At 41.7% G+C, this 12,662-nt stretch overlaps 1 protein-coding gene across 1 annotated transcript; it reads left to right on the forward strand.

Moving 5' to 3' along the window:
* Positions 1-5,111: 5,111 nt before the first annotated feature.
* On the forward strand, positions 5,112-11,021 carry LOC142287166 (protein kinase C delta type-like). Its single transcript, XM_075333427.1, has 10 exons — positions 5,112-5,175; positions 7,619-7,707; positions 7,858-8,028; positions 8,243-8,334; positions 8,464-8,526; positions 8,680-8,818; positions 8,927-9,118; positions 9,232-9,360; positions 9,454-9,641; positions 10,457-11,021. Exons 1-10 carry the CDS (start codon positions 5,112-5,114, stop codon positions 10,485-10,487), a joined length of 1,158 nt encoding a protein of 385 aa, XP_075189542.1. The 3' UTR covers positions 10,488-11,021.
* Positions 11,022-12,662: the final 1,641 nt, after the last annotated feature.

A 12,662-nucleotide genomic window follows, 5' to 3' on the forward strand; every position in this document is an offset into this window, starting at 1 on the left:
TACCTTCCATGATTAATCTGTAAGTTACAGTAAATAAACACACACACCTGAAAAAATCCTTTATTTGCAATAAAAAACACTAACAAATACCCTCGTTCACCACTTTATTAAGCCCGAAAAACCCCTCCATGTCCGGCGTAATCCACGGAGGTCCAGCATCGTATCCAGCTCTGCTACATGAAGGTGACAGAAGCTGCAGCAGACACCGCCGCTCCTGTCAGCTCCACGAAGCTGCTGAAGAGAGCTGCGCGATCTGCTCAGCTGTCACTGAGGTAACTCGTGGCCACCGTTGGATCCTCCAACTGTGACAGCAAGTCGCCTGTGACTACATCGCTGTCATTCGGGCGTCTTGCTGTCACAGTTGGAGGATACAGCGGTGGCCACGAGTTACCTTAGTGACAGCTGAGCAGATCGCGCGTCTCTCTTCAGTAGCTTTGTGGAGCTGAAAGGAGCGGCGGTGTCTGCTGCAGCTCCTGCCACCTTCATGTAGCAGAGCTGGATGAGATGCTGGACCTCCGTGGATTACGCCGGACATGGAGGGGTTTTTCGGGTTTAATAAAGTGGTGAACGAGGGTATTTGTTAGTGTTTTTTATTGCAAATAAAGGATTTTTCAGGTGTGTGTGTGTTTATTTACTGTAACTTACAAATTAATCATGGAAAGTATCTCGGGGAGACGCCTGACATGATTAATCTAGGATTTAGTGGCAGCTATGGGCTGCCATTAACTCCTTATTACCCCAATTGACAACGCACCAGGGCAAATCGGGAAGAGCCGGGTACAGTCCCAGAACTGTCGCATATAATGTATGCAGCAATTCTGGGCGGCTGCTGACTGATATTGTTAGGCTGGGGGGCTCCCCATAACGTGGGGCTCCCCATCCTGAAAATACCAGCCTTCAGCCGTATGGCTTTATCTGGCTGGTATTAAAATGGGGGGGAACTGCAAGCCATTTTTTTAATTATTTATTTATTTATTTTACTGCACAGTATAGACACGCCCACCGGCTGCTGTGATTGGGTGCAGTGAAACAGCTGTCACTCAGCGTGGGGGGCGTGTCTGACTGCAACCAATCACAGGCACCTGTGTGCATGGAAAGCAGGGAATACGAGATTGGTTAATGAGCGGCCGGCATTTTCAAAGTAATTGTTGCCGCGTATTCTCTGCACAGCTGTTCCTCGCCACGCTGGTGATAGTGGATTGTTAAGTATGAGCCGGGGGAAGAAAAAGACCAAGCACCAATGTAAGTATGACTAAGAACAGCAGAAAAAAATCTAAGTAGACTGACTTTAATAATAAAAATTAAAAAAAAATAGATCGCTCGTTTAAAAACGCACACGGACGAAACGTGCTGAACACGGACATACTCTGTGTGCGGTCCGTGCAGGCACGGACCCATAGACTATAGCGGATCCGTGCCTGCGTGCTGCCAGCCAAAAACGGACATGTCGTCCGTGTAGAAAAACGTACACACGTACTTACCACACGGACACACGTTCCGTGTGATTATACGTGTGTGTACCATCTACCATAGAGTACCATTTGTGTCCATGTCTCCGTGTCTCCGGTACGTGCAAAAATGTACCAAACACGTACTGGAAACACGGATGTGTGTTGCAGGCCTATGTAAAGTTTAGTCTTTAACAAGTGAAATGCGGCTCTATGGGGTTGAGATCAGGTGATGACTCCTGCGTTAATTTGGCTTTATGTTTTGGGTTATTGTCCATCTGTATTATGAAATGGCGACCAATCAGTTTGGCTGCATTTGGCTGGATTTGAGCGCACAATACGTCTCTGAAAACCCCAGAATTCTTCCGGCTGCTTCTGTCCTGTGTCACATCATCAATAAACACTAAGGATCCAGTGCTACTGGCAGCCATGCATGCCTGGCCATCACACTGCCTCCGCCGAGTGTTACAGATAATGAGGTATGCTTTGGATCATGACCCGTACCATGCCTTCACCATACTTTTTTCTTTCCATCATGCTGGTAGAGGTTGATCTTGGTTACATCTGTCCAAAGAATGTTCTTCCAGGACTGTACTGTTTTTTTAAGGTTTTTTTTTTTAACAAGGACCAATCTAACCTTCTTATTCTAGAAGCTTATGAGTGGCTGCACCGTGCAGTGAACCCTCTGTATTTTCTTTCATGCAGTCTTTTCTTTATGGTAGATTCAGATTTTTATATGCCTACAATCTGGAGAGTGTTGTTCACTTGGTTGGATGTTGTGAAGGGGTTTTTCTTCACTATCATAATTATTCTGCGATCATCCAGCAGTATTGTCTTCTGTGGATATCCAGGTTTTTTTGCATTGTTGAGATCACTATTGTTTTCTCTATTTCTTTCTCAGAATGTACCAAACTGTAGATTTAGACACTTCTAATATTGTAGCAATTTCTCAGATTTTTTTTTCTGTTTTGCTGATGATGGATGGCTTGTTTTACTTACATGGAAAGCTCTTTGACTGCATGTTTACTGCTCAGCAACAACTTCAAAATGCACGCACCCAGGGGCAGAACGATCGCGGTTGCAGGGGTCGCCTTCCGACCGACCCTGGGGATTACACATTCAATTGTATTGGCATCACAGATGCCAATACAATTGAAAAAAAGGACGAGTGAGCATCATGCTTCCTCTCTCATCATTCTCCCGCTGTGTCTGCGCTCTGACGTGTCAGCACAGCGGACTGCGATGATGACATCACTACTGCAAACTGTGCTGAGATGTGCCGAGCAGCAGAACAGTGGACATACTGAGGGGACCGGAGCAGCGGGGGCACAAGGAGAAGTGAGTATGTATTTATTCATGGCAGACCGATGACTAAGGGGAGCATTAAATGATATGGGAGTTCTATGCTACAATATGGAAGAATATGGGAGCTGCATAATGCTTTATGGGGGCTGCATGAAACTTTATGGGGGCTGCATGATTATTTTGAGGGGGCTACATGATACTATATGGGGGTTAAATAATACTATATCGAGGACTATGGGGGTGCATTGAACTATATGCAGGCGTTTGGGGGGTGCATTATACTACATGGAGGTATATGGGGGTTGCATTATAATATATGGAGGGCCATAGGGGTGCTTTATACTATATGGAGGACTATGGGAAATGTATTATACTATATGGAGGACTATGGGGAGTGTATTATAATATATGGAGAACTATGAGATGCATTATATGATATGAAGGACTATGGGGGATGCATTATAATATATGGAATACTATGGGGGCTGCATTATTATATATGAAGGCCTAGGGGGGTGCATTATAATACTAGATATTATATCAGGATAAAGGAGTATGGGAAAGCTGGGAGCTGAGGTTAGGAGCCAAGTGTTAGCATAATTATCCTGTAGCACGAGGGGGGTGGGGACAAGGAGGAGGCCAGGTCAAAATTTTGCACTTGGGTGCCATTGCAAGTGCCATACCTCAAATCAACTCCAGGCCTTTTATGTGCTTAATTGAGAATAAAACATCAAAGGCATTGCCCACACCGGCCCATGAACCAGCCTGAGAGTCAAATGTCCAATTACTTTTGGGCCCATTAAAACCAGGGGGGCACATGTAAAGGAGCGGAAACTCCTAAACCCTTCATTTAATTTTAATGTGGATACCCTCAAATGAAAGCTAAAAGTCAGAACTTTATGTCCATGTCCATTATATACCTATAACTTGAATATGTTTCAGTAACCAGGTAAAAAAACCAACATTTGTGTCAGTATCCAAATATATTTATGGACCTAACTGTGTGTCATCACATTCATTTAGTTTTTTGTTTTTATTTCACTCCTTTGTTACTCGATTCATTTGTTCAGATTCTTGATGACATTAAAATGGGAAAACTGTTCTTAAATGAGTCCTCTTGGTATGATTGTTTTACTTGATAAAAACCTGGCATTTAATGGGGGTGTGTAGACTTTTTATATCAGTGTAGAGTCCAGGCTATTTTGCTCACTGAAGAATATCTAATCTGAATACGAATGTTCTGAAATATAAAGTCTCTATGGCAAATACCTGTAAAAATGGACATCATTTATCAAAACTGACCCAAAATAAATAACTTTTTAAATAAATATACATTTTTAACATATCTATTCTTAGCAATATTTTACGTTATTTAAAATAAGTGATAAATTGTGTAAACGCAAAAAGAAAAGCTGTCAAAATATAAATTAATATTAATTAAGGGTTTTGTATTGAAAAGGTTTTGTTTTGGTGTGACATTAGCTTTTTAGAAATTATACAGAAACTTTACAACTGTTAATAAACTCAGGCCTATAAGCCAGGCTCATGATGTCACTGGCCCATCGTTGCTGTCATTTCAACTTTGGCTTTGGTCCCTTTGTGATGTCACTTGACCTTTAGCTTTGGTTCCGTTGTGATGTCACTTGACCTTTGGCTTTGGCCCCTCTGTCATGTCATGTGATCATTAGAATATGATGATGTCACAATTGCCTTTGTGATGTCACGGAATCAATGAAATGTCTCTGCAGCCTGAATATTATCCAGTTGTTTTCATCACTTAGTGGGTGAGGGCAATTTTTCTTGCGCTTGGCAAATTTTGGTTTGATATAAAATATTTGACTGAAAAGCAGAAGACCTGTCATGGGAGCTGTTCTAGACTACATCCGGGAGCGCCCTAGAGGTGGACAGGACCTTCCTCAGCCCAAAATGACATCTATGGAGCTGAATAATAGGAAGAGAAAGGGAGAGAGACTTGGTAAGGTCTCAAGAAAGAGGAGAATAGAAGCATCAGAGGGTGAACAAGAGGGCACCAATCAAAACATGATCAAAGCTTCAAAAAGACCTGGAAGCCCGATACAGGAGAGTATCATGAAAAAGAAAAAAAAAGAAAAAGATGGCATCATTATCAAAGCTTCAAAAAGACCTGGAAGCCCGATACCAGAGAGTATCATGAAAAAGAAAAAAAAGGAAAAAGATGGCATCATTATCAAAGCTTCAAAAAGACCTGGAAGCCCGATACCAGAGAGTATCATGAAAAAGAAAAAAAAGGAAAAAGATGGCATCATTATCAAAGCTTCAAAAAGACCTGGAAGCCCGATACCAGAGAGTATCATGAAAAAGAAAAAAATGGAAAAAGCGATGGGGGACAAAGCTGTGGATGGACCCAGTGTTTACCCCAATACTGACACTGAGCAGCTCTCAGGTGAGTACAGATCTAAGACACAGAGACCCAATATCCCAAATTTAGTCAATGACAGGATTTTTCATAGGAACCCACTTATTATGATTACGGTCTTGTTTCTCTTTGGTACCCCCCTATATTTTTGTACCCATCTGTAGGAGGCCACTTTGGCATTAGCTAGGTCTATTATTTTCTTACTGCAGAAATACAATGGGCTCCAGAAATGGTGTTTCTATGAAGCCCCCTATAGCCTATTGTCTGTATGCCATCTCCCTCTGGGGATAGTGGTCAGATGGAGAAGCAAAATACATAGACACATGGTGTGTACATCAAAGTGTCTCTCTGGGGGCCAAACCTGTTATCCCGCCTTTATTATAGTAAGAGCAGGTTTTAGAAAATAACCAATAAGTATTTAACAAGACATAGAATATAAGCCAATCATAATACATGAAAGATAAAACAATCTTAATACAATAAGCAGCACCAAATGTGCACTACAGCACTAAACATTCCAAACTGTACTTATTTTAAAAATTTTGAGATTTTTGGCAAAAAATTGCAATTTCTTGAGCTGCTTCGCCACGTCACGGCAAATCTCATTTGAAGCAGTCCTACACTAAAATATTTTTATAAAATGTGCCATACGGCCTCACATATGAATAGTAGAACTGCTCTAAGCAGCACTCACCTGGTCTATTTCAATCCCGTACCCATGACTGAGTCATGGCTGTGGGCGGGACAGGTCCAAGCAAATGCTGCATGAAGTAAATAGCCTGTGGACAAAGCCTGATGACTTAATGTGAACAGTCACCAACCGCCAAAATCTAGACAGATGGAATACATCCCAAATTGGGGTGCAAAGCAAGGTGGAGGTCAACCACCGACCAATTCAATGAAGAAAAAACAAAAAGCAGCACCAAATGTGCACTACAGCACTAAACATTCCAAACTGTACTTATTTTAAAAATTTTGAGATTTTTGGCAAAAAATTGCAATTTCTTGAGCTGCTTCGCCACGTCACGGCAAATCTCATTTGAAGCAGTCCTACACTAAAATATTTTTATAAAATGTGCCATACGGCCTCACATATGAATAGTAGAACTGCTCTAAGCAGCACTCACCTGGTCTATTTCAATCCCGTACCCATGACTGAGTCATGGCTGTGGGCGGGACAGGTCCAAGCAAATGCTGCATGAAGTAAATAGCCTGTGGACAAAGCCTGATGACTTAATGTGAACAGTCACCAACCGCCAAAATCTAGACAGATGGAATACATCCCAAATTGGGGTGCAAAGCAAGGTGGAGGTCAACCACCGACCAATTCAATGAAGAAAAAACAAAAAGCAGCACCAAATGTGCACTACAGCACTAAACATTCCAAACTGTACTTATTTTAAAAATTTTGAGATTTTTGGCAAAAAATTGCAATTTCTTGAGCTGCTTCGCCACGTCACGGCAAATCTCATTTGAAGCAGTCCTACACTAAAATATTTTTATAAAATGTGCCATACGGCCTCACATATGAATAGTAGAACTGCTCTAAGCAGCACTCACCTGGTCTATTTCAATCCCGTACCCATGACTGAGTCATGGCTGTGGGCGGGACAGGTCCAAGCAAATGCTGCATGAAGTAAATAGCCTGTGGACAAAGCCTGATGACTTAATGTGAACAGTCACCAACCGCCAAAATCTAGACAGATGGAATACATCCCAAATTGGGGTGCAAAGCAAGGTGGAGGTCAACCACCGACCAATTCAATGAAGAAAAAACAAAAAGCAGCACCAAATGTGCACTACAGCACTAAACATTCCAAACTGTACTTATTTTAAAAATTTTGAGATGGTATTTCTATGAAGCCCCCTATAGCCTATTGTCTGTATGCCATCTCCCTCTGGGGATAGTGGTCAGATGGAGAAGCAAAATACATAGACACATGGTGTGTACATCAAAGTGTCTCTCTGGGGGCCAAACCTGTTATCCCGCCTTTATTATAGTAAGAGCAGGTTTTAGAAAATAACCAATAAGTATTGAACAAGACATAGAATATAAGCCAATCATAATACATGAAAGATAAAACAATCTTAATACAATATAGCATAATATAATATAATCACATTTTTAATAATGAATTACATCATTTATATCAAAAAGCATGTAATTTATTGTTAATGGTAAGACACTTCCCTATAATATATTTTTTGATTATAGTCTGCTGGTTTGGTTCTGCAGTGGTTATCTTTTTGCGTAATGCTGTGGTTCACTGTTCCAAAAAACTTAATTAGAGCAGAGGTTATGATGTATAATAAAAAGTAAAAATTAAGACAAATCAAATAAAGAGTGAAAGTTGAGATTTATGTAAGAAGTCAGATAATGTAACAAAATGGAGATTGTGTTGCATGAACTATTATATTCACATACAGATATTGGCTTTCTGTCACATCTTATTTCTCCCTTCCCCACCAGGTATAACACCAGCTGAATCTCCCATCATTGTGACGGGAGTGGAGAGCTTCACCTTCCATAAAATCCTTGGAGAGGGCTCATATGGTAAAGTAAGTATTAGACATTGTGGTGACATCTTCCTCATGTGTCTGATGTGGAGCAGTAATATGACTCTAGGAGCATCACTGCTTCACATCTTCTCATCACATCTCATGGCAGCTCAGGCCTTTCCTTCAGTTCTAACTCTCTGTATCCTCCAGGTCATGTTGGCAACACATCAGGCCTGCCAAAAACAACTGGCAGTGAAGATGGTGAAGAAGAGGCTCCTAGTCAAGGACTCAAGAGACGATGTCCTGATAGAGCGACAAGTCCTGGAGATGATTAGGAAGAGTCCATTCATTTCTCGGGCTTTTGCCACCTTCCAGTCCCAGGTAAGAGGCTCATAATCCAACATTTCTGAGTCATCGATGTATTAAATTTATCTACTCTATGTGCCAATTTGTGTGCAATGTTCTTCTAGGTCACAGTCATAGTCACAGTCATAGTATTTGTTAAAAGAATGTGACTTAGAAGAACATTGATTAAAACCAGTGCAACCAGTGCCTCATATCGACAATATTTCATTATTTCCTCTGTTTTACACAGGACTATGTTTTCTATGCCATGGAATATCTCAGTGGAGGAGACCTTAGAGGCTTCATGACAACTTATGCCCCTATTCCCATTCCAGCTATCAGGTAAGATAGAATGTCATATATTAGATGAAGATAATGGTTGTCAGGGATATTCGGCTTTATGTCATTATCACTCTCTTAGTTTAGTGGATGAAATATTGGATTTTGATGGATTTCTTTTTTTCTCATCAGATTTATTGCAGCTGAGCTGATCTGTGGGCTGCAGTTTCTCCACAGCAGAGGCATTATACACAGGTAAGTACGGCACACCTTCTATGTAGACCTGGTATGAATAGTCTTATACCCTCATCCTAATGCCCTCTGTAGACACTTTTTATCTCAGGCCACAATGGGGTCTTCCGCCCGGTTAATATAATAAATATGTTATTATCTCTTTTTTTCTACCAGAGATATAAAATCAGACAACATCTTACTGGACAACAATGGTCACTTGAAGATTGCTGATTTTGGTCTTGCCGTGATGAACATCTTTGGCAATGCAAAAACGACAGGATGGGCCGGGACGCTTAAATATATGGCTCCTGAGGTGAGGAATCATTTACATGTCCCTGAGTTATCTCAATACAAGACTGGACATCTCCATGTGTTCCGCTGTCTGGTCAATATTCTTATTGTCTTCTTTATGTCTTCACAGATTCTTTTAGAGAAGCCATACAACACAGCAGTGGACTGGTTCTCTGCTGGTGTTGTGATATATGAGATGGCTACTGGCAGATATCCATTCAGTGAAGATGAAATTGAGGAGAACATCGAGAAGGCACTGATTAATGATGATCCTGCCTTCCCAAAAGAACTGGACCCCCAAGTCAAAGCCGTCATAAAGGGGGTGAGTATAAAGGCACAACTCAGTAATAAAGTTTTTGAATACTATGAAAAACACAACAATAAAAAAGGATAACGACTGAAGGCTGAATAAATGTCTAAATTGTATGTTCCCAGCTCTTGGATAAGTCACCAAAGAGTCGGCAGAAATTTGTGGACAACATTAAAGATCATCCATTCTTTACGGAGATCAACTGGACAGAAATAGAGGGCGGCAAAGCATCTCCACCATTCCACCTACCACCTGTAAGTATATGACCCAGAGAAGATGGTGACAGCAGTACATCTCTATTGTGTGACTTCTTTATAAACACTGATTCTTGAATATTTTGTCCACAGCCACCAGTGATGACATCAGATGCAATGAAAGATGTCCTTTCTTTCTCCGAAGCCACTAAACCACGAATGGCTAAAAAAAATCAAAATCTTTTCTGTGGATTCACATTTGCTGATGATGGATGGAAGGTTGTAAAACAGATGCAGAAAGCTAAAACACCTAATCGGAGACCTAAAACACCCCATCACAGGTGAGTCATTGTAAATGGTGGGATAGGGGTCATGAAACCCCATCTTGTCCCATGAGAATCAGTTAGCACAGTGTAGTGAGGAAAACTCTTAAGGGTGCTTTACATGGTGCGATATCGCTAATGATTTATCGTTGGGGTCACAGTGTTTGTGATACACATCCAGCGTCGTTAGCAACATCGCAGCGTTAACACGTACGAGCGACCTTCAACGATTGCAAAAGTGGTTAAAATCGTTGGTTTTGGAGAGATCGTCCAAACACCAAATATCGTTGTCAGGTGAGTAACGAGGTTGTTTGTCATTCCTGCGGCATCACACATCGCTATGTGTGACACCGCAGGAATGACAAACAACTCCTTACCTGTATCCACCAGCAATGCGGAAGGAAGGAGGTGGGTGGTAGGTTATGTGCCGCTCATCTCCGCCCCTCCGCTTCTATTGGCCAGCCGCTTAGTGACGCCGCAGTGACGTCGCTATGACGCCGAATGCACGTCCCCCTTGAGGGAGGGATTGTTCGGCGGTCACAGCGACGTCGCTGCCAAGGTATGTGCGTGTGACGCTGATGTAGCAATAATTTTTCCTACGGCAGCGATCAACAAATGTCGCACGAGTGACGGGGGCAGGTGCTAACGCTCGCGACATTTCTAGCAATCACTAGCGATGTTGCAGCGTGTAAACCACCCTTTAGTGTTGCTAACAGTTTGCTGATTGCCCATAGGGCCAAACCTGGAGGTGTTTTCCCATTAAGATAATCCCATTTCATGTGTCCCATTAATATGTAAAAGTTATTTCTAACCTAGTATCTCTTTTTGTGAAGGTCGCCTACCACAGAATCTGGAGGAGGATAAGATGGTGGAAATAAAGAGCTCTGAAGACATGTCCCAGCAGAGCTTCTAATGGAAATGATATGCACCAGAAAGAGCCAACGAGTCTTAGAGTGCACTCCTGACTACTTGTCAGTCCTGGCTCCTAATCAATCAACACTAGGAGTGTCCTGAGGGCCGTGACCTGCAGTGTAACATGCAGCCATATCCACTCCTTCCTATTGAAGTCTGGGGGTGTTGCTACATTCTGGTGTACTGTAGTGTCCAAATACAAGAAGAAGATGAAGACCATGAAAATCCTACCAGGAGTCAGTAAAATGACCGTGGACCAGAACTTCTAGATGGCATGTTGCCTTGTGCCCCCAGGGAAGGACAGTTATCCATAGGCCATGGTTCCCTAGAGGTTTCCCCCACAGGGGGTTTTTCCTCTCCTGAGTGCCGATGGATAAACACAACATAAAAACAATGGCAACTTGTCATCTTCTGCCCTAGGTGGATCTCCTACTACAACCACTAGTGGCATAGAGGAACCTAAGAGGACTTTTACGAGCAATAAACAGGACAATTCACCATCATGTGCTAGTAATAGTTTCAATTTATATCTTATGTATAAGTATTTTTTTCTATTTACCCTTAAAGAGAACAGGGTGTAATGTATTAACTTTTATTCACATCAGGGCTGAACTCCTCGTCACTATGGGTCACTGCTTTACTCTTCCTTCCAATAATTTGGATACATTTCCCCTATGATTGTGTTTTTTCACTAAAATCTCAGCCAGGGAGTAACACCTCAATATAAATCTCCCTTCAGTCCCTAGATTTCTGAAAGAATCAGTCGTTCTTTCCTAAGGTAGCACTTCCACTGACTTCCAGGCGTACGGACCTGGCCACTGTTCCCTGTTTGATGCAATGGTTTAATGTTTCTTTAACCCATTAACAACCACCAATGCGCATTAAAATGGCGGTCATTCAGGAAATAGGGAATAAGGAAATTGTGCCCCCAGAGCTGCAAAATCTCCAGGATTTCAGCTACCAGGAATAACAGAGAACCTGGAGAACACGAACGAGACCAGTTACATAACGGTGATCCTGTGCCTCTCTCTTCTCTCCTTGTAGTTGTTCTGGGAGATAAGAGGGATACAAGTGCTGTCCTGTCAGTGAAGTTAGAATCAAGTTCAAGATCAAATCAATGAACCCTACCCCAATCTCCTGATCATCACCCCCAGATCATCACCCCAACACCATTCCCCGTGTTATCCCCCTAATACGATTACATTTTATTTTTTTAATTTTTTTTATCTTATGATTTTTTCTTTCTGTCTTTACTAATAGCTGGGTTAGGGTTTAGTGTTGTGGGTTTTATAAAATTTACACAACAAAAGTATAATAAAAGAAAAATAATAAAATACAACTAAAAAAATACCAGTCTTAGATTAGTTTTAGGTTTACTAGTGTTAGGTTTGCTTTTAGGTTTTATTCTTTTAATGTTAGGCAAGTATATAAAATACAATAGTGGCCCTCAGAATGCTTACTATGGAGCAGGCGTATACGCTGCTTTGCTACGGCAGTTCCGGGACAGATACAGAATTTGCCTCTAAAGCAGAACTGTTTTGAAACAGTGACAACTCGGCTTCCTCCACAGGATCCCACAGCCCGATGGTAGCAGAGTCAGTCGTCACTGCTGAAACGTCAGTGGCAGGGCCAAGTTCTGCAGTCCCCTTTTCATAGAGCTATCCTGGGATCAGTCCTTTTCCCCGCAAATTCCCCAGTTTCCAGCAGCCTATGGTACAAAAGTTGACGTCACTAATTTTACCTCCTTTGATTTTTTCAAAATTTTTGCCACCCAAGAATCCCTACAATTAATCGCCCAGCAAACCAATTTCTATGCCCTTCAATACATAAAACCCATGGCCTTCCACTTCTGTTCATGGAGTTTCACCAATGTCTCTGAAATAGAAAATAATAGGGGTATTAGCCTTAACATGAATTTATTGAAAAAACAACAACAAAAAACACATACTCTGCTCCTACTGGGCAACAAAATCTGTCCTCAGTACCCTTTTATTTACAGCTGTAATGACCCTATCCCATTATGAAGCCCTAATGAGTTTTCCTCATTTTAGGGACAATTCCCAAGTTCTCTAAGAAATGACCCTGATTAGGATTGCCTTAGTAAATCGAGACCCCTAATTTATTTTT

Source organism: Anomaloglossus baeobatrachus, chromosome 2 (assembly GCF_048569485.1).
Source record: "Anomaloglossus baeobatrachus isolate aAnoBae1 chromosome 2, aAnoBae1.hap1, whole genome shotgun sequence".
Taxonomy (NCBI): Eukaryota; Metazoa; Chordata; class Amphibia; order Anura; family Aromobatidae; genus Anomaloglossus; species Anomaloglossus baeobatrachus.